The 20,922-nt window shown below is 45.3% G+C and overlaps 2 protein-coding genes across 6 annotated transcripts in view; one reads left to right on the top strand and one right to left on the bottom strand.

The window, feature by feature from the left end:
* The window catches only part of ACKR2 (atypical chemokine receptor 2), an 87,310-nt gene that overhangs the window by 53,294 nt on the left and 13,094 nt on the right, over nucleotides 1–20,922 (bottom strand). Inside the window, exon 5 of one of the 2 annotated variants that reach the window (XM_059879611.1) lies at nucleotides 7,649–20,170. The gene's annotated coding sequence lies outside the window, so the exon portion shown is untranslated. Of the gene's footprint in view, nucleotides 1–7,648; nucleotides 20,171–20,922 lie in introns of those variants that run through there. The other variant, XM_010817449.4, reaches the window with a different exon arrangement.
* CCDC13 (coiled-coil domain containing 13) overlaps nucleotides 7,770–20,922 on the top strand; it is a 36,289-nt gene continuing 23,136 nt past the window's right edge. For 2 of the 4 annotated variants that reach the window (XM_005222520.5, XM_059879800.1), the window contains exons 1-5: nucleotides 7,773–7,845; nucleotides 8,725–8,951; nucleotides 12,758–12,906; nucleotides 16,368–16,510; nucleotides 18,100–18,189. In XM_005222520.5, the coding sequence (XP_005222577.1) occupies nucleotides 7,822–7,845; nucleotides 8,725–8,951; nucleotides 12,758–12,906; nucleotides 16,368–16,510; nucleotides 18,100–18,189 (633 nt within the window). In that variant the 5' untranslated portion in view covers nucleotides 7,773–7,821. Of the gene's footprint in view, nucleotides 7,846–8,724; nucleotides 8,952–12,757; nucleotides 12,907–16,367; nucleotides 16,511–18,099; nucleotides 18,190–20,922 lie in introns of those variants that run through there. The other 2 variants (XM_005222521.5, NM_001192144.1) reach the window with 2 other exon arrangements.

Genomic DNA, 20,922 nt, shown 5'->3' with positions numbered 1-20,922 from the left:
TCTTTCCTTCCTCCCATTCATTTATCACTATTAAGCCAGTCACCAAGCCCTGTTTTTCATAAGCCGAGTCCTGCATTTGCTCAGATTTGTTCTTTTCTTCTTGCCACCACTAAACTGAGGCCCTTCATCTCCTGTGCTGCCCCCTAGCTCCAGCAGAGCCACTGACACCAAAGCCCTATGCCCACCACTGTCCCTGACACCTCTGCTCGGGCTCTAGTCCTTTCCTGAATGTTCCCCTTCCCCACTCCCAGTCAATTCAGTGTACGCCTTAAACACCCAACCCCATTCTACTTTTGGTAAACTACTCTGAACTCTTCCAGGCCACAGTGAACTTTTACCTTTTTATAAATCTTGCTATTTTGAATTTAAAACACAATGCATGGTCCACTGTGGTAACACTTTTGCAACTAAAGAAAACCAGCATACAGCAACGAAGACCCAGCGCAGCCAAAAATAAATAAATAAATAGAATGTATTTATACTCTCCACTTTGTTGTTGTTCAGTCACAAAGTCACGTCTGACTCTTTTGCGACCCCATGGATTGCAGCCTGCCAGGCTCCCGTCCATGGGATTTCCCAGGCAAGAATATTGCAGTGGGTTGCCATTTCCCAAGTCTCCAGCATTGGCAGGCAGATTCCTTACCACTGAACCACCAGGGAAGCCCATACTCCCTACTAGTCCCTCACAAAAACTGAAGTAGGTATCATCCTGACTTTTCCAATATGGGAAGCTGTAATTTACTCAAGTCCACACAACTGAAAAATGACAGAGCTGGGACCCAAATCCAGAACTTGAGATCTCCGTCCTGTGCAAAGACTGCATGACGGAACAGAAGGCTTATGCATAAAGCAGTGCCGATCCAAAAAATACTTGCTCTTTCCTTCCTTTCATTTCCCCCACTCACTGCACACACACATACACAGTTCCCATCAGGTCCCAAATCCAATACTTTTTTCCAATATATCTGCTTTATTCTCAGGTTTTCTTCATATATAAAAATCCTCGGCCAATATTTGGTCTTCATAAGAAGGAAGCTGAGTGATAACAACTAGAGATGATCACATTAAGTGAAGTAAGTCAGAAAGACAAATACCATATGATATCACTTATATGTGGAATCTAAAATATGACACAAATGAACAAATATCCATGAAACAGAAACAGAGTCACAGACTGGGCTGACTGATGGTTGCCAAGGGAAAAGGGGTTGGGGAAGGGATGGAGTGGAAGGCTGGGGTTAGCAGATGTGAACTTTTATATAGAGAATGGATAAACAAAAACCTACTGTACACAGAGAACTATATTCAATATCCTATGATAAAACAGAAAAGACTACAAAAATGTAATATGTGTGTGTAAGTAAATCACTTTGCTGTACAGCAGTAATTAACAGAATAATTTAAATCAACTATACTTCAGTTTTTTAAAAAGAAAGTTGAGGAGATTCTCACATATACATGGTCTTACTGTGGAGGGGGTAAATTAAAAACTAGTAAGTAGACAAGGTATTGGGGACCTTATCAACATGTAAGAAACCAATTACCTCTGAGAAAAGGTGACTTTCATCCAAATGTTTTCAAAGACCATGATGTGAGCCAAGAGTGAAACTGAGAAATTTGGGGAGAAAATATAAAGTATATTACCAATACATTATGCTTGGAGGAGAGCCATCAGAGTGGTCCCCTGGAACTAAGGGCTGATGAATCTTGGCAGAACATTGGGTTTTCTAATGAAGTCAACATATGATGAATGAGATCACTATATATACGAGCACATCTTAAGACAAAATTGCTCCACAGATAAAATAGGACTTGACTATAGCCAGAATGGTGTTAAATTAAAACAAGGAGTGTACAGAGGGGCAACTGGGTGGGGTAGGGGGAGTCTGAGAGGCTGGTGGCCAACAAAAAAAGCCCAAATCCATGATGAGATGAAGAAAACTGGCGATGTGTATCCAGCACCTTCCAGCGAGAAAGGAACTTGAACCTGGAGACAATGGATAATTTTTATCTATAGCGTGCTTCTGGTTGTGAAGTAGAATATTTAATAAAGCTTCCCATGTAGCTCAGTCAGTAAAGCATCTGCCTGCAATGCGGGAGACCAGGGTTCAATTCCTGGGTCAAGAAGTTCCCCTGGAGAAGGAAATGGCAACCCTCTCCAGTATTCTTGCCTGGAGAATCCCATGGACAGAGGAGCCTGGCAGGCTACAGTTCACAGGATCACAAGAGTCAGACATGACTTAGCGCTCTTTCTAACCCTAAGTTAAAAATATTTCAATGCAGTTTGTTTCTGTTTGCTCTCAATTGCCCACAATATCTTTCTGATGACTCTTTTGGCATCATGAGTGTCTGGTCCTGGGAAAGGAGGAGCTCTGGATATGTGTCACAATCCCCTAGTGTGAACTAGGGTCTTAGTGTTCTTGTTTGTTTACAGGTTAATCACTTAATATCATGGATGACATAAGTCTGGTCCCAAATGACACTCCTGATTTAATGATCAAATTAGATTTTGGACCTGCAAAGCTGAGGTCCATTAAGAAGAGAACTCTGAAATGGCAAGAGATAAATGGAACCTTGGTTTTAAGCTGTAGCAAAGCTTACTTTCATTTTGAGGCTAAACAGCTAAGGCTATAAAAATGCATGACAGCTGAAGAGCATTTCAGTTTACAGATCACTTTTGAGATCTATTTGATTATCATGAAAATAAATTTACTATTGCTATTTTAAGAAGAAAGTTGAGGTTTGTGACTTGACTAATGTCCAAGAATTAAAACCTAGGTATTCTTACTTCTGAAAGACTGTGTTTAACTTTGCTTCTCATAATAAGGGTAGGATCACTAACTGGTTATGTCATATTTACTTATTTGTGGGAGAGGGAATATTATTTCAGTGAAGGGAAATCTATCTTATCACCTTAGAAAAGAAAGGTTCCAGCTTAAAGTTGGAGCTATTTTGAACTGTGGGAAGGACCTAATTTAGGGATTAGAAAAAGGATCAGCTAGAGCCACACAAACATGCTCAACTGATTAAAAAATAACTATACTGTAAAATATACATGAAAGAAAAGTGAAAGTCGCTCAGTCGTGTCTGACTCTTTGCAACCCCACAGACTATACAGTCCATGAAATTCTCCAGGGCAGAATACTGGAGTGGGTAGCTGTTCTCTTCTCCAGGGGATCTTCCCAACCCAGGGATTGAACCCAGGTCTCCTGCACTGAAGGCGGATTCTTTACCAGCTGAGCCACATGGGACGCCCAAAATATACATAACAATTAACTATTTTAAGCATTTTTTAAGTGTACAGTTCAGTGATACTAAGTATACTTAAAATACTATGCAACCATTACCATCATTGGCCTCCATAACCTTTTCATCATTCCAAACAGAAACTTCATACTCTTTAATAATAAAACTCCCCATTTCTCTCTTCCCCTGCCCCCTACAATCTCTTTTCTACTACCTGTCTCTACTCTAGGTACCTAATATAAGTGGAATCATACAGTAGTTGTCCTTTTATGTCTGGCTTAGTTCACTTCGCATGTTTTTCAAGGTTCATCCATGTTGGAGAATGTGTCAGTACTTCATTCATTTCTATGGGTGAATAATATTCCATTTAGTGACGTTACCACACTTTGCTTATCCATTCATCTGGAGATCGATATTTGGATTGTTTACATCGTTTGAGCATTGTGAATAATGCTGCTGTGGACACTGGTGTACAAGTATCCATCTGCTTTCGTATTTGGGGAATATACTCAGAAGTGAGTTACTGGATCATAATCTATGTTTAAATTTTTTAGGAACTTCCAAACTTTTCTACAGTGGCTGCACCATTTTACTCTCCCACCAGCAATGCATAAGGGTTTCAATTTTCCCACCTCTTGAACAATACATTATTTTCCATTTTAAAAAAAGTAATAGCCATTCTAATGTGTATGGAGTGGTACACCACTGTGGCTTTGATTTGCATTTCCTTAATGGATAGTAATGCTGAACATCTTTACATGTGCTTATTAGCCATCTGTATATCTTCTTGAAAGGAATGTCTCTTCAAGTCCTTTGCCTATTTTTAAAGTGGGTGGCTTTTTGTTGTTGAATTTAAACAACTGATTTTTGACAAAGGGTCAAAAGCAATTCAGCTGAGGAAGGATACTTTTCAACAAACAGTGCTAAAGCAACTGGACATCCATAGGTTAAAAAAAAAAAAAAGAATCTCAACCTAAACCTCACATCTTACATAAAAATTATGTCAAAATAAATCATGAACATAAGACTAATGCTTTTAGAAAATCATAAGGGGAAATCTTTGGGACCCAGAGATATTCAAGTGTTGTAGGAAGGGGGACCCCTTCCAGGGCCTGAAACTGGGCTCTTATCTAACACTCAGAAATGAATTGTCCGAGGAGACACATGTGCTGACAAAGCAAGAGATTTTATTGGGAAAGGGCACCCGGGTGGAGAGCAGTAGGGTAAGGGAACCCAGGAGAACTGCTCTGCCATGTGTCTTGCAGTCTTAGGTTTTACAGTGATGGGATTAGTTTCCGGCTTGTCTTTGGCCAATCATTCTAATTCAGAGTCTTTCCTGGTGGCGCACGCATCGCCCAGCCAAGACGGATGCTAGCGAGAGGGATTCTGGGAAGTGGATGGACATGCAGTGTCTCCTTTCGACCTTTCCCAAACTCTTCCAGTTGGTGGTGGCTTATTAGTTCCGTATTTCTTACCAGGATTTCCTGTCATAAAATAACTCATGTGAATGGTTACTAAAGCGCCTGGCCAGGGTGGGCGGTTTCAGTCAGTGTGCTTCCCCTAACACAAGGAGTTCTTACACTCAACACTGAAAGAAAGAAAATGGTAAATTGGAATGAGTCAAAATTTTTGTTCCGTGAAAACTCATGTAAAGAGAAAAAGTTAGCTACAGAATGGAAGAAAATATTTGCAAACTACAGTCCAACAAATAATTAGTATCTAGAACGTATATCAATAACCTCAGATATGCAGATGACACCACCCTTATGGCAGAAAGTGAAGAGGAACTAAAAAGCCTCTTGATGAAAGTGAAAGTGGAGAGTGAAAAAGTTGGCTTAAAGCTCAACATTCAGAAAACGAAGATCATGGCATCTGGTCCTATCACTTCATGGGAAATAGATGGGGAAACAGTAGAAACAGTGTCAGACTTTATTTTTGGGGGCTCCAAAATCACTGCAGATGGTGACTGCAGCAATGAAATTAAAAGACACTTACTCCTTGGAAGGAAAGTTATGACCAACCTAGACAGCATATTCAAAAGCAGAGACATTACTTTGCCAACAAAGGTCTGTCTAGTCAAGGCTATGTTTTTTCCTGTGGTCACGTATGGATGTGAGAGCTGGACTGTGAAGAAGGCTGAGCGCTGAAGAATTGATGCTTTTGAACTGTGGTGTTGGAGAAGACTCTTGAGAGTCCCTTGGACTGCAAGGAGATCCAACCAGTCCATTCTGAAGGAGATCAGCCCTGGGATTTCTTTGGAGGGAATGATGCTGAAGCTGAAACTCCAGTACTTTGGCCACCTGATGCAAAGAGTTGACTCACTGGAAAAGACTCTGATGCTGGGAGGGATTGGGGGCAGGAGGCGAAGCGGACAACAGAGGATGAGATGGCTGGATGGCATTGCTGACTCGATGGACTTGAGTCTGAGTGAACTCCAGGAGTTGGTGATGGACAAGGAGGCCTGGAGTGCTGCGATTCATGGGGCCGAGAAGAGTCGGACACAACTGAGTGACTGAACTGAACTGAGCTGAGAACATATAAAGAATTCTCACAAATCAACAGCTAGAAATTGGGCAAAAGACATGAACAGACACTGCACCAAAGATACACAGATGGCAAATGAGTACCTGAAAAAAATGTTCAATATCATTATTCATTATGCACAGTAGACCACAATGAGACGTCACTACATACCTATGAGTATGTCTAAAATGAAAAATACTGACAAATCAAGTACTGGCAAAGATGTGAAGAAAGTGGATGACTCATACACTGCTGGTAGAAATGTAAAATGGTAGACGCACTCTACAGAAAAGACTGATAGTTTCATATAAAACTAAACATGTTATTATCATACAACTGGACTCTTGGGCATCTATCCTGGAAAAATGAAAGCATTAAGTTCCCACAGAAATCTATATCAGCTTTATTTGTAATCCTCCTCATGTGTCTGTTAGCTGCTCAGACCTGTCCAACTCTGTGACCCTATGGACTGTAGTCCACCAGGATCTTTTCTCCATGGAATTCTCCAGGCAAGAATACTGGAGTAGGTAGCCATTCCCTTCTTGAAGGGATCTTTCTGACCCAGGGATTGAACCTAAGTCTTCTGCATTGCAGGCAAATTTTTTACTGTCTGAGCCACCAGGGAAGCCCCTTTATTTGTAACTGCCCCTTACTAGAAAGAGCCCAGATGTCATTTGAGGGGCAAATGGTTTAAACAAGATGTTGTACATGCAAATCATAGAAAACTACTCGGCAGTGAAAAGGAACAAACTGATACATACAACAACCTGGATGAATCTCCAGAAATCTATTCTGAATAAAAGAAGTCAGTCCCCAAAGGTTACATACTACATTATTCCATTTATATAACATTTCTGAAATGACAAAATTTTAGAAATAGAGAACAGATTAGTGGTCACTCCCTTTGGGAGTGAGGAGGGAGGAAAGTGGATGTAGTAATAAAAGCCCCAAAGAGGAATCCTTGTGGTGATTTAAGTGTTCATTATTTGAAGATGATAGTGGATATGCAAGCCTAAGCATGATAAAATGGTACAGAACTAAACACACACACAAATGCATACAAGTACAAAGATCAGCATCAATATTCTGGCTGTGATACTGCACTAGAGTTCTGCAATATGTGGTCCGGTGCCCCACCTTCATGCATGTCTGTGGAGTGAATGCCTTATGAGGAAAAAAAGAAGAAAAAAACAACCATGAAATATCTGAAGACTTTCTGAAGACCTGAATCTAGTAGTGACTTAAATTGGGAAGTATCTGAAAGAAGAAAACAAACAAACACACAAATGTTTTCCACTGTGGAAATAAACCATGTGCTCTATATTATCCTCTAAAGTGCAAAAATAAAAACACACCATTGCAATTCCAGCACCCGAATACAACCATTTTAAACTTTAATATTTCTCTGCATTCCTCCCCAGTCAAGTTCCGTTCCCAGTTTTTGTTTTGTTTTGGCAGCGCCATGCGGGATCTCATTCCCAGATCAGGGATCGAACTCGCACCCCCTGAAGTGGAAGCGCAGAGCCCTAACCACTAGACTCCCAGGAAGTCCCTCTGTTCCTAGTCTTAAAAACATAACTACATTTATTTAGCAGTTACTATTTCGTGCCCTGCCTTTTACACTCACTGGCACAAAATAACCTTTTCCCGACACTGTTCTGTATTTTCCAAAGACTTTCTGAAAGGCTACGTTAAATTTCATGGTGGGATCGTTCACTTTAATTTCTTCCAGCAGGACTGCGGGATGCGCATCTCTGCGTAGAACGTTTGGCCCACAAAACTTTTAAACTACGTTCTAGAAGCGGACCACTAGCTCAACTTTAAAGTCTCAAGACGCAAGACGCCCCCTCCCGTTACCCGACCGCGCTGGCTGACTTACCTACTAAACCCGGGTAGTCTGCACCTCCGTCCCTTTCCGAACTCCCTGCGCCCTCTTGGCCGCCGTAGACGCATGATGACGTCACGCGGCGTCGTGCCTGGTTTCCCTGGTGACGGTTGCCAGGACAGCGCAGGAAAGCGTCTGAAGAGGTGACGGACCTTCTGCAGCTAGAGATGGGGAGCAGCGGAGCAAACACTGTAAGTGCAGGGAAAACTACAGAATGGTTCCGGCTGGAGTCAAGGGAGCAAGTAGCCGCCAGGAGGCCTGGCCGGAGCCAGGGGTGTATACCTGTGTAAAGACTTACTGAGCTGTACAGTCACGACTTACTCATATAATTTACTCATGTAAATTATAATTCAATAAAAGCAGTAATTAGGGACTTCCCTGGTGGTCCAGTGGTTAGGACTTCGCGCTCCCAATGCAGGGGGCTTGGGTTCGATCCCTAATCGGGGAACTAGATCCCATATGCCACAACTAAAGATCCTGTATGCTGCAACTAAGACCTGGCACAGACAAATAAATAAATATTTTTTTAAAAAGCAGTAATGATATCTGAGCCCCATTCCTAGGAATTGATATTTAATTGGTCCAGGAATGTGCCACAGCATTGTTATATTTTAGGAGCTCCTGCTGCTGCTAAGTTGCTTCAGTTGTGTCCGACTCTGTGCAACCCCACTGACGGCAGCCCACCAGGCTCTGCGGTCCCTGGGATTCTCCACTTAAGAACACTGAGATTCTAATGTTCAGCTAGAGTTGACAGCCACTGCTTATAGGGATAGGAAGGAGTCAACTGTTGAGTCTGAGTAATGGGGAAGAGTATCCTGATGGCACAGTCAGGGATGGAAGGGTGTGTCGGGGGTGGGGTGGGGCGGTAACGCTCAGTACAGTTCAGCTGTGGCTGTCAGGGGATCTGAAGTGAGGGTGGGTCTTCCAAGCTTCCACATGGACACTTGCAAAGCTAAGCAAGAAACTCCAGGCTTGAGGGGTCGTACAGGGCTTACTACGAGTCGAGCACTCTTGAGGAAGAAGCACTTCGTAGAGTTTGCTTCAGCTCAGGCTTCTTTTCCTACTCCGAGGGCAAGATGGCAGAGGATGAAGGCTCACAGGACACCTTGAGGCTCCAGTTTAGAGCCATGCAAGAGATGCAGCACAAAAGGTTACAGAAGCAGATGGAGAAACGGAAGGAAAAAGAACTGAGCCTCCAAAGCAGAGGTGATGACCAAAAAGAGCCCCTGGAGATCTCTGATGGCCTCAGCGTCCTCCAAGCTGGGGAGCAGAACTCGAAAACCAGCTTTCAGCAGAGGTAAATGCAAGCTTGGACTCTCCCAGGGGCATTGCAGGGAGGTAGGGAAGATGGGGAGAATGACTGCAGACAGTTCGACAGTCCGGTTGGCCAGATGTGTGTTTATCAACTGAGACTCAAGAGGTTTCAACATAGAGATTGTTATTGAAGACTCTTGCATCTGATAGAGGGTCTGTGGGCCTATAGACATAATTTGGCATGAAATTTATTCAAAAACCATGTGAAGTCAAATGGAAAATTTTGAAACTCATCAAGGTGTAGTTTATTCACTTGGATTTTGTCTTTTATGAAAGAAAAAACTGGTTTTTGAGGAGCCAGTTGGCTGGCTCTGATGACTCACAGATGACCACTGCTCCAAATCTCATCTGAGATTGTTCTGCCCCAATTTCCCTTTCCTGACACACAAGGACACAAACCTACCTCTCATAAAGAAGCACTTGATGGATTGCTTTTATATAGTTGGTGAAAAGGTTGAAGAGTCCAAAATCTTCTCATTTTGCTCTAAATTTGTCATACAGATGCAGTGATTTATATAGGCTATTAGAAGCAGAAGTCTCAATTGATACCAAAGTTTGCTAGCCAGTTTGCTAAAAAAAAAATCACAGCAGTTGTTGAGCTATTTCTTTGCTTCTGGTTTCACCCAGAATCTATTTTCTCCATCTACAAATTCTACTTTTCATGGTTTCTCAGTTTTCACAATGTTCTACTGAAAAAGCTAATTAGAAAAAAATTAAGATGTCAATAATTGAAAAATTCATAGGGCTCCTAAATATTAGATCTAAGTTAACCCCAGACCGATTTCCAAATGATCTTTACCCAAGTCGGAGAAAGTGGAATTTGTGGATATCCAACAATATTATTAATAATATCCATTATCTAATAATTAGTTGAGCTTCCCATGTGGCTCAGTGGTAAAGAATCTGCCTGCAATGCAAGAGATCCAGGTTTGATTCCTGGGGCGGGAAGACCCTCTGGAGAAGGAAATGGCAACCCAGTCCAGTATCTTGCCTGGGAAATTCTGTGGACAGAGGAGCCTGGTGTGCTACAGTCCATGGGGTCACAAGAAAGTTGGACATGACTTAGCAACTAAACAAAACAACAATAATTACTGTTACCTTTGAGCTTCCCAATTGGCGCTAATGGTAAAGAACCAGCTTGCCAATGTAGGAGACGTAAGAGATGCAGGTTCAATCCCTGGGTCAGGAAGATCCCGGGAGGTGGGCATGGCAACCCACTCCAGATTTCTTTCTTGGAGAATCCCATGGACAGAGGGGCCTGGTGGACTACAGTCCATAGGTTGCAAAGAGTCGGACAACTTAAGCAACTGAGCAGACACACATGCATAATTTCTATAACTTATTTACTTCCTGAGCAACTGCCTCTATGGAGCTGGTTTCGTGCCTAATGATAGAAACAATCACAGACCCATCAATCACATGTTTCTCATGTTTTAAAGTTCTGAAAAAAGCGTTGCAAGACAACGTAGAACATGCAATACCAGTCGCCTATTCTGATTTCCTATTGGATTAACCTGAGACCCAGAGCCCTGGCCTCAACTTAAGGCTTAGACAATCCTCTTTGGTCTTCTAATTGTTGTCCAGTCACTCAGTCATGTCCAACTCTTTGTGACCCCATGGACTGCAATACGCCAGGTTTCCCTGTCCTTCACCATCTCCCAGATGCTCCATCTTGCTCAAACTCATGTCCATTTAGTCAGTGATGCCATCCAACCATCTTGTCCTTTGTGGTCCTCTTCTCCTCCTGCCTTCAATCTTTCCCAGCATTAGGGTCTTTTCTAATGAGTCAGTTCTTCACATCAGGTGGCCAAAGTATTGGAGCTTCAGCTTTAGCCTCAGTCCTTCCAATGAATATTCAGGGTTGGTTTCCTTTAGGATTGACTACTTTGATCTCCTTGCAGTCCAAGGGACTTGATTTCAAGAGGCTTCTCCAATACCATAGTTCAAAAGCATCAAGTCTTCAGCACTCAGCTTTCTTCACAGTCCAACTCTCACATCCATACATGACTACTGGAAAAACCATTGCTTTGACTAGATGGATCTTTGTTGGGAAAGTAATGTCTCTGCTTTTAATATGCTGTCAAGGTTTGTCATAGCTTTTCTTTTAGGGAGCAAGCGTCTTTTAATTTCATGGCTGCAGTCACTGTCCACAGTGGTTTTGGAGCCCCCAGAATAAAGCCTCTCACTGTTTCCATAGTTTTCCCATCTATTTGCCATGAAGTGATGGGACCGGATGCCATGATCTTTGGTTTTTTAATGTTGAATTTTAAGCCAGCTGTTTCACTCTCCTCTTTCACAGTCATCAAGAGGTTCTTTAGTTCCTCTTTGCTTTCTGCCATAAGGGTGGTGTCATCTGCGTATCTGAGGTTATAGATATTTCTCCCGGCAATCTTGATTCCAGGTTGGGCTTCATCTAGTCCAGCATTTCGCATGATGTACTCTGCATAGAAGTTAAATAAGCAGGGTGAATATAAGCAGAGAAGTTAAATAAGAACAGAAGTTAAATAAGCCTTGACCTACTCCTTTCCCAATTTTGAACCAGTCCATTGTTCCATATCCGGTTCTAACTATTGCTTCTTGACCTGCATACAAGTTTCTCAGGAGGCAGGTAAGGTGGCCTGGTATTCCAACCTCTTTAAGAATTTTTCCACAGTTTGTTGTAATCCACACAGTCAAAGGCTTTAGCATAGTCAATGAAGCAGAAGTAGATGTTCTTCTGGAATTCTATTACTTTTTCTATAATCCAATATGCAAGTAAAACTAGAGGGCCTTCCCTGGTGGTCCATTGGTTGAGACTTTGCCTTCCAGTGCAGGAGCTGCAGATTCCTGTTGGAAAGCTAAGATCACACACATGCCTCGGGGCCAAAAAACTAAAACAAAAAAGAGAAGCAGGGCTTCCTCTGTGGTCCAGTGGGTTAAGAATCACCTTTCAATGCAGGGGACACCGATTCAATCCCTGGTCCAGGAAGACTCCACATACTGTGGGGCAACTAAGCCCATGCACCGCCACTAGAAGAAAGCCTTCACGCAACAACCAAGACCCAGCGCAGCCAAAAATTTTTAAATAAATAATTTTAAATTATAAAAAGCACAGAAGCAGTATTGTAACAAATTCAATAAAGACTTTTAAAAATGGTCCACATCAAAAAATCTTTTAAAAATTAAGACTATAAATTTCTTGTAAGTATCACTTTAGCTGTTCACAAGTTTTCAGATATATTGCTTCTACAGTCAATCCATTCTAAATGCTTCATAATACACATTATGATTTCTTCTTAACCCATAAATAATCTAGCAGTGTGTGTGTGTGTGTGTGTGTGTATGTTTAGTTCTAAGCATATGACAACTTTGGAGTTCTTTTCTGAATTTTTGCCCTTTTTTAGTATTGATTTCTAATTTTAGATAATGAATATTTAAGAAAATGGTCTGCATGATGCTCATTATTTGGAGTTTGCTAAGATTGCCTTTGAAGACTACAATACATTTTTATGCATGTTCCATGGATGCTGGAATGGAGTATGAATTCTCTGGGCAGGGTTTTACATAGCTCTGTTGAACCCCTAGTAAACCATAGCATTCAAAGCTTGTTGCTCCTTTCACTTATGTGCATGTGTCCTTGATCATTGTTTTGAGAACAGTATGCTAAAAATCTGCTCATTGAGATTCCCCTTAATTCTTCATTCCTGTTTTATACAGACCAGTTCTAGTCACCACCCAGTACCCAGCCAGGGACAACAAACCTGGGCCACGGAGGCCTGAGCCCCCTGTGATTCTGCTTTTCCCTTGCAGGGTGCTTGAAGATGAGATCGAACAGCTTCGGGATCAACTCAGGGAAACAGTGGATGAGAACGGGCGATTATATAAGTTGCTGAAGGAGAGGGACTTTGAAATCAAACATCTCAAAAAGAAAATAGAAGAAGACAGATTTGCCTTTACAGGTAACTGCACTGCTATTATGACAGTTCCTACCCTTAAGTCTAGGTCGGCTGGCCCAGCTGCCATGGAGCCTACAGGGTGGACAAACAGCAAGTTCCAGAAGGCAGGTGTGAAGAAAGAGTGCAAGGGTCAGCTGTAATCAAGCTTGTCCAGTTAAGTCTCAGAAATGAGGGATGGGGAGAGGAATGGAGCAGGCAGGGTGGGCCAGCATGCCAGGAACCGGGAGCAGCAGAGGCAGAGGACAGGCATTCCAGGCAGTGTGGGTGAAGCCGCTGGGACTCATGACAGTTCTCCATGGCATCTGCTGCATGTTCGGTGGGCTGATGGCATCCATTCTATCTCGATACTCTGACTCAAACATGGACGTGAAAAAAGCCCCAGTAGAAGTAAGCATTTACTCTATACCTCTTGCTGTTACTGGGCGAGAAGGGTAGACAAGACAGGGAATTTGGCTGTTCCCATGGGGATTTCCTGGAATCCAGCAGCATCTAGAGTGGACCTTGTCTCTTCAGGTCTGACTTGGACCTTGGCTCTGCTGCTTGAGACCTTGACCCCATGGGCCTGTTAGGGACCCTGGGTATGTTAGCCCTGTGGGTGTGGACTGGACATTGACCACTGACTCTGTGGTTCTAAGCTAGACCTTATTCTTACAGACCTGGTAGAGACCTTGGCCCTGGCTGTCCTCTGCTCCATGCATTGAGCAATTCCCAGGTGGCTGACTAAAAAAGTACAAAGTCGGTGTCACCAATCACAGAGGGCAATACGTCTCACCTGGCATCTGCTGCAGTGTCCCCCTCTGCCTTTGCTAGTAAATGCCCTTGAGAGTAGGTGTACCCAGAGGACCAGTGCTGAATTAAAAAGCAAGGGAAATTTGGTATCTTAAAAACTCTTATGCCTCCCTCCATTCTTTGGCCTTTTCTGTCTAAAAATAAAGCTATACTGAAGAGAAGGTAACACCTAACCTGGCTTGGGTTTCAGATGCAAAGGGGCAGCTTTTGCAACGCTGTCTCTCAAGGCTGAGAGGCTCCAGGGGAAGAGGAGATGCCTTCATGTTTTGAAGAGGAAAGTCTGACAGGCTCAGTTCATGTCTCTAAACCAGGCTGCTGACAGCTGATAAACTGGTTTTCCTTTGGCTGGATTTTTCGTGTTTGCTTTAGTTTTTCCATCGCTTTGTACAATTCTTTAATGATTGCACTAGTGCTTACAACACATATAACTTTTCATGGCCTACTTAGAAATATTATTTTACCACTCAAGTGGGATGAAGAAACTTTACCACCATATGGATCCCTTTACCCTCCCCCTTACAGTACAACTCTTAAGTATTGTATCTGTATATGTTGAAAATCTCATCAGAGAATGCTATTGTATTTGCTTTCAACCATTATACATGAACCATGAACTTCCAAATGTTGGATTTAGAAAAGGCAGAGGAAGCAGAGATCAAATTGCCAACATCTGTTGGATCATCAAAAAAGCAAGAGTGTTCCAGAAAAACATCTACTTCTGCCTTATTGACTATGCCAAAGCCTTTGACTGTGTGGATCACAACAAACTGTGGAAAATTCTTAAAGAGATGGGAATACCAGACCCCCTGACCTGCCTCTTGAGAAACCTATATGCAGGTCAGGAAGCAACAGTTAAAACTGGACATGGAACAACAGACTGGTTCCAAATAGGAAAAGGAGTATGTCAAGGCTGTATATTGTCACCCTGCTTATTTAACTTACATGCAGAGTACATCATGAGAAACGCTGGGCTGGAGGAAGCACAAGCTGGAATCAAGACTGCCAGAAGAAATATCAATAACCTCAGATATGCATATGACACCACCCTTATGGCAGAAAGTGAAGAAAAACTAAAGAGCCTCTTGATGAAAGTGAAAGAGGAGAGTGAAAAAGTTGACTTAAAACTCAACATTCAGAAAACTAAGATCATGGCATCTGGTCTCATCTTCATGGCAAATAGATGGGGAAACAGTAGAAACAGTGACAGACTTTATTTTTCACTGCAGATGGTGACTGCAGCAATGAAATTAAAAGACGCTTGCTCCTTGGAAGAAAAGCTATACCCAACCTAGACAGCATATTAAAAAGCAGAGACATTACTTTTCCAACAAAGATCCGTCTAGTCAAAGCTATGGTTTTTCCAGTCGTCATGTATGGATGTGAGAGTTGGACTATAAAGAAAGCTGAGCACCAAAGAATTGATGCTTTTGCACTGTGGTGTTGGAGAAGACTCTTGAGAGTCCCTTGGACTGCAAGAAGATCCAACAGTCCATCCTGAAGGAAATCAGTCCTGAATGTTCATTGGAAGGACTGATATTGAAGTTGAAACTCCAATACTTTGGCCACCTGATGCGAAGAACTGACTCATTGGAAAAGATCCTGATGCTGGCAAAGATTGAGGGCAGGAGGAGAAGGGGACGACAGAGGATGAGAGGATGAGAGGATGAGATGGCTGGATGGCATCACCGACTCAATGGACCTGAGTTTGAGTAAACTCCAGGAGTTGGTGATAGACAGGGAGGCCTGGCGTGCTGCCGTCCATGGGGTTGCAAAGAGTCGGACATGACTGAACGATTGAACTGAACTGAATTATATTAATACATATTTTAAAGAACTTAACGATATAAAATATTCTATTTACCCAGATATTTTACCATTTCTGTGCTTGCCCATTTACTGCTGCCCCTACTATCATGGGGTTGGCAGCTTCAAGAGTGGGGCTTGGGCTTCCCTGATGGCTCAGTGATAAAGATTCCACCTGCCAATGCAGGAGACGCCAGTTCAATCCCTGATCCGGGAAGATCCCACATGCCTCAGAGCAATTAAGCCCATGCACCACAACTATTGAGCCTGTGCTCTACAGGCCAAGAGCCACAACTACTGAGCATGGGTGTTGCACCTACTGAAGCCCGTGCATCCTCGAGCCCATGCTCTGCAGCAAGAGAAGCCACAGCATTGAGAAGCTGGGAATTGCAACTAGAGAGTAGCCCCTGCTTGCTGCAATAATGAAGACCCAGCACAGTCAAAAATAAATAAATTAAAATTATTTTTAAAAAATAGTGGGGCTTGTCTGAAGACAGTTGGGAAAGAATAAGCAAAAGAAAAGGATTTCCCCCATTCACTCTGAGCCCACTGCCTGCCCTTTGGACGAGAGAGGGCAGATCGCTTTGACCTCTTTCTGATGTCTAGTTCCAGGATTTGTAATGCTTTTGAGTCCTGGGAGGGAAACATAACCAGAAAACTCACCACTGGACCATCTGTACTTCTAGGTTTCGTTTCCTTCCCCAGGTTCTTTCTCCTCACGTGTCCTCACCCTCTTCAACAGACATGAGGTGGCCGAGGGCAGCTACTCCTTGTTTCCCCAGTCACTGCCTGGCCCAGGTCAGCAGCAGCAAGCTTATTCAAACATGCGGGCCTGTGTTTTTAATGGACCTCACCGTTTCCCTTCATTTTAGGGACAGCTGGTGTGGCTGGGGATGTGATTGCCACCAAAATCGTCGAGCTGTCCAAAAAGAACCGGGTGCTGATGGCAGAGTCCGAGGGCGCGAAGACCAGAGTGCGGCAGCTCAGCAACCGCATCCAGGAGCTGGAGCAGGAGGTGAGGAATCTCAGGTGCCCCTGCCCCGGGGGCTCCTCACACCCCACGCCACTCCTCCAGAGAGGGAACGCACTTACATGCTTTGGGTCCTTTGCAAGGACTTTGGGTCAGTGTTTGCCCTGAGTCCCTCAGTCTGTCCCATCCTGAGAGGGGACTGTTGGAAAGCAAGGAAGAAGCAGGCCTGGAAAGGTAACCCAGCACACTGGAAAGGATGCAGGCCTGGAGCCTGACCACCCAGGTGTGAATGTCAGCTCCACCACTGACTTGCATTGTGACTTTGGGCCAGTTACAGTCTCCCTGTGCCTCAGTTTCCTCCACCTGTCACATGGCAGTGATAATGGTGCTCACCTCAAGGTTTTCTGAGGATTAAATGACTTACTGTTGTAAAACGCTTAGAACAGAGCCTAGCAGGTATTTAGCACCAGAAAGATGTTGTTAGATACATGATCAGGGATTCTGGCTAACTTGAAGCTAGAACCAGGAACATTCCATCAGTTCGTCCCCTGTTCGTCCACCTTCCCTCTCTGCCACCCCTGCCTCTCACAGCTAATCATAAACGCCTCCAGCTGAGCGAGGGCACAGCCCCAGCGGCTCATGGTCCTTCAGGAGCTGGAATGAACCTACGTGCATAGCTTCTCCTTATGTGGCTGGAGGAGCCGGGGCTGGCAGAGGTTAAGAGGCTTTCTCAAGTCACACAGCATGTGGTGGTGCCAGACTTCAAATCCAGTTCTGTTGTTCTCCAAAACCCTCCTCAGTCATTATACTTGGCATTGCATTAGAGCTTCTTTATTCTATAACAAATTTTTTTTTGAGAACCATCTCAGGCTCTGTTCCAGACCCTGGGGAGACTGTGAAGAGCAAAATAGGCCTGATTCTTTTCCTCCTGGAGTCAGACCAGCATCGGGGGCCCTTCAAGGAGGTAGCACGGGCAGTGGGTCCCTGGAGGATGAGAAGGGGCCAGACTCGGAGGGTTGAGGCAGGGGCCTCCAGACAGAGGACCCAGCAGGTGCAAGGACCTAAATATGGATAAAGGCCTGAAAGAGGGCCAATGTGGCCAAGCGTGGATCAAGGTGAGGTGAAAGAGGTGGGAGGGCGGGTCGTGCCCAACCATGTCAGACAAGCGTGGTCTTGGTGTGAAGGACAACTGGGAAGCCCTTAAAGGGTCAGTTGACTGTCTGTATATAGCAGCGGTCTTGGCCACCAGGCCACAAGACTGTTAGGCAGGTTTCTTAGCATCTCCGACCTTGTTTCCTTGAGTGTAAGGTGAAGTCCGTAATTCCTTTTCTGTCTCCCAGGCTGTTGTTAGATGCAGATCATGGCTGCAGAATCATTATTTATTAAGCTGTTCATGAATCCTAAGGCTACTCCACTGTGACTGGGGAATGGGGCAAACAATCAATTAAACCTTTTCCCATCGCAAAGCAGCTTGTAAAGGACAGTTCTTCCATTAATGGGCCTTAAAGTGAGCTGAAGAGACAGGCTACTGAGATCGGTGACCGCACATCCGACGGCAGCACCAGAGCACTTCCCGCAAGGTGCCACAACCACTGAGCAGAATTAAATATTAAGTGCCAGGTTTGCTTTTTCAGCTGCAGATAGCCCAGGCCAGGCTGCCAGCCAAGGGATCCACTGACGCAGGAGCCAAGCCACCAAGGACCCAGATGGGAGACAGAGTCTTGGTATGAATTCCCTTCTGTGCTGGGGAGTGTGTGAGGCAGCCATGGGCCTGGGCCTCCCCTCTTCCATGGGGGCGCAGGTGTCTCTCTCCAGGGTCTACCTCCACCCCACTGCTGAGCTGGTGCCACCACTGCAGCAGCATCCTCAGAGTAGCCATCAGGGCACAGTGACCAAGTCTACCATCTGAGGCCAGGAATGCCCCAGTGAAGGCTAGTGAGGGTCTAATTGATTTAGTTCCCAGAGAGGGAGGTCAGCAGGGGCCTGAGGACCCCGGAATCCTAGAATTTCAGGATCAGGAGGGAAGGCCTGGTGTAGCTGGCCTCCCACTCTCAGCCCAGCCATGAAGGATCTCCGTTACAGCCTTCACTGGTGAGACATCCAGCCTCTACCTTACCCCAGGGACAGGGATCTCACTCGTCCTCAATGGAACCCTGGTTTTGGAAGGAGGCAGTCCATATTGTGGGAAGTCTTCCCTTGGTGGAACTCCAAATCTACAGAGTAAAAGTGATTACTGGGAATGGGGGCTATTTCCAAGATTCCATTTTTACGTAGCCAATGAGCCTCCATGAAACCTAGGACATGGGAATTACAACTCCATGAAAGGAAGGCAGCCTGACCCAGTGGGCTACTGGTGAGGGGCACCAAACCCAAGCCAGACAATAAATAGCTCAGAGTCTCAAGGACAGGCTTCCCAGGTGGTTCAGTGGTAAAGAGTCTGCCTGCCAATGTAGGAGACAGAGGAGATGCAGGTTCAGTCCCTGGGTTGCGAAGATCCCTTGGAGAAGGGGCATGGCAACCCACTCCAGTATTCTTGCCTGGAGAATCCCCATGGACCGAGGAGCCTGACGGGCTACATTCCATGGGGTCACAAAGAGTCAGACATGACTGAGCAACCGAGTACACACTCAAGAACATCCCAGGAGGCCTCCCCACGGTTTTGTTTTTGTTTTTTTGGCTGCACCATGTGGTTTATGAGATCTTAGTTCCCTGATCAGAGATTGAACCCGGGGCCCCAGCAGTGAGAGCACCAAGTTCTAATCACTGGACAGCCAAGGAAATCTCTCCATCGTTTTCTTAAGCCAAATGAGTTGGTGAAACGGAATCCAAGCCTCAGTACTCCCAGTTCGGTGCCCCCTTTTCCACCCAATCTTCCCTGTTGTCTACGACTCAGGGTCAAGCCACTTCATGCCTGTCTCAAGGAGAATTCAGTCCTCTCCTCGGTGTACAGTGATGGGCCCCTCCATGTACAGGGTGACATATCTCTTGAAGGCTAGTCTTGTGTAGACCTGTCTCATTGCTAGGGAGGCAGTGGAGGGGCTCCGCCCTCAGCGGGGGCCAGTCTGGGTGTCATTCAGCGCTTTTCCCAGCTCTAGGGGATGCTGCTAAGCTGCCCCATGTACATCCACATCTCTGAGTGGGACTGTGCTGGGTGGGAAACTGCTCATTCGGTCACTTGTTGAACCTGATGGAATTTTCTGTAACACAGAGAATCAAAGACCAGCCCACTGTCCACAATAGGGGAGATGAGTAGGCATACTGAAGGGAGGAGGCGGGGACAGGGCCCTCAGGGAGAGCCCCCTGGCTTGGAGTTCACAGAGGGAACGCACTCCACCCGAGGCAGCCAGGAGGTGGGATGGGCAAGGGCTTCCTGAGGTGGCCTTGCTGGAGTAGGAAGGTAGGGGTGGCCCTTCCAGCAGAAGCAGCGTAAGCTCAGAGCAGGAAAGCGTCACTGTTCCTATTCTGTTTGTTAGCTGGGCATCAGTTAGACAACATTTGGCTGCAGCCCAGGGCCCATGAGGAGGAAAAGGGGAACATAAACAAAGCTGGGGTGGAGTCACCTGCGGAAGGAAGCCTTGACAGTAGCTGGAGGAGGAGTTCCAACTTCATTCTCTGGCAGCAGGGAGCCTGGGAGGTTTCTGATGGAAGCATGGGTGGTGGGCTGCAGTCTCCACTCCTCAGGACACAGGTCTTCCCGGGCCTCTTCTACTGAGAGCGAGAACAATAGCCATGTCCCTCTCATTAGACTGTTCAGCCCAACCCAGGCCTGGGTCATGCTCCATAGCCTGCGGGCTCACCCCCGACTGGGCCCAGAGCTCCAAGTGCATTCCAGAGTAGAGCTGAATAGCCTCTCTGCATGGGGCCTCATGAAGCTGTTGTTGTGTGTGGCCTTGGCACTGTCTGCTCCCCCTGGACACCGGTTCAGGTATTCCCTCAGGGGAGAAAGCCAAGACCCCCAGAAAGCCTGTGGTATCTCACTCTGGGCAGAAACAGCTCTGAAATGCCAAGGAGGTGGGGTTGGCACAGCTTCCCGAGTTGGGGGTGAGGTGTGGAGCCTGGCAGAGTAGATGGGGTGATGCCCTCACCAGAACACCATCTAACCCTCAGCCACTTTTGCCAGCTGCCGCCCCAAGCCAAGTTATGCTCTCTGGGCATCACCATCTGTCAGAATCTGCCCCAGGGAGCACCTTTACAAGCATTATCCCATCAACACTCACAGGCACCCCAGGGGCTGGTATAAGATTGCCCCCATTTCACAGGCGAGAAAATGAGGCTTGGAGAGGTGTGAGGTTGCCCAGGCTCCAGATCGAGATGCAATCCGAGTGCCCTTTCTGTGCCCTCATGCTCTCAAGTGCTCTCTCAGCTCTTGCACCACCACCCACCAGAGCCTGGGGGATAGGGCGGGAGGGGGTTGTCAGGCAGGGGCTGCTGCTTCCTAACCCAGGGCAGATTCAAAG

This window comes from Bos taurus, chromosome 22, assembly GCF_002263795.3.
Source record: "Bos taurus isolate L1 Dominette 01449 registration number 42190680 breed Hereford chromosome 22, ARS-UCD2.0, whole genome shotgun sequence".
Taxonomy (NCBI): Eukaryota; Metazoa; Chordata; class Mammalia; order Artiodactyla; family Bovidae; genus Bos; species Bos taurus.
Note: the sequence above shows the minus strand (reverse complement) of the source record. Positions and strands in the feature narration are given on the sequence as shown.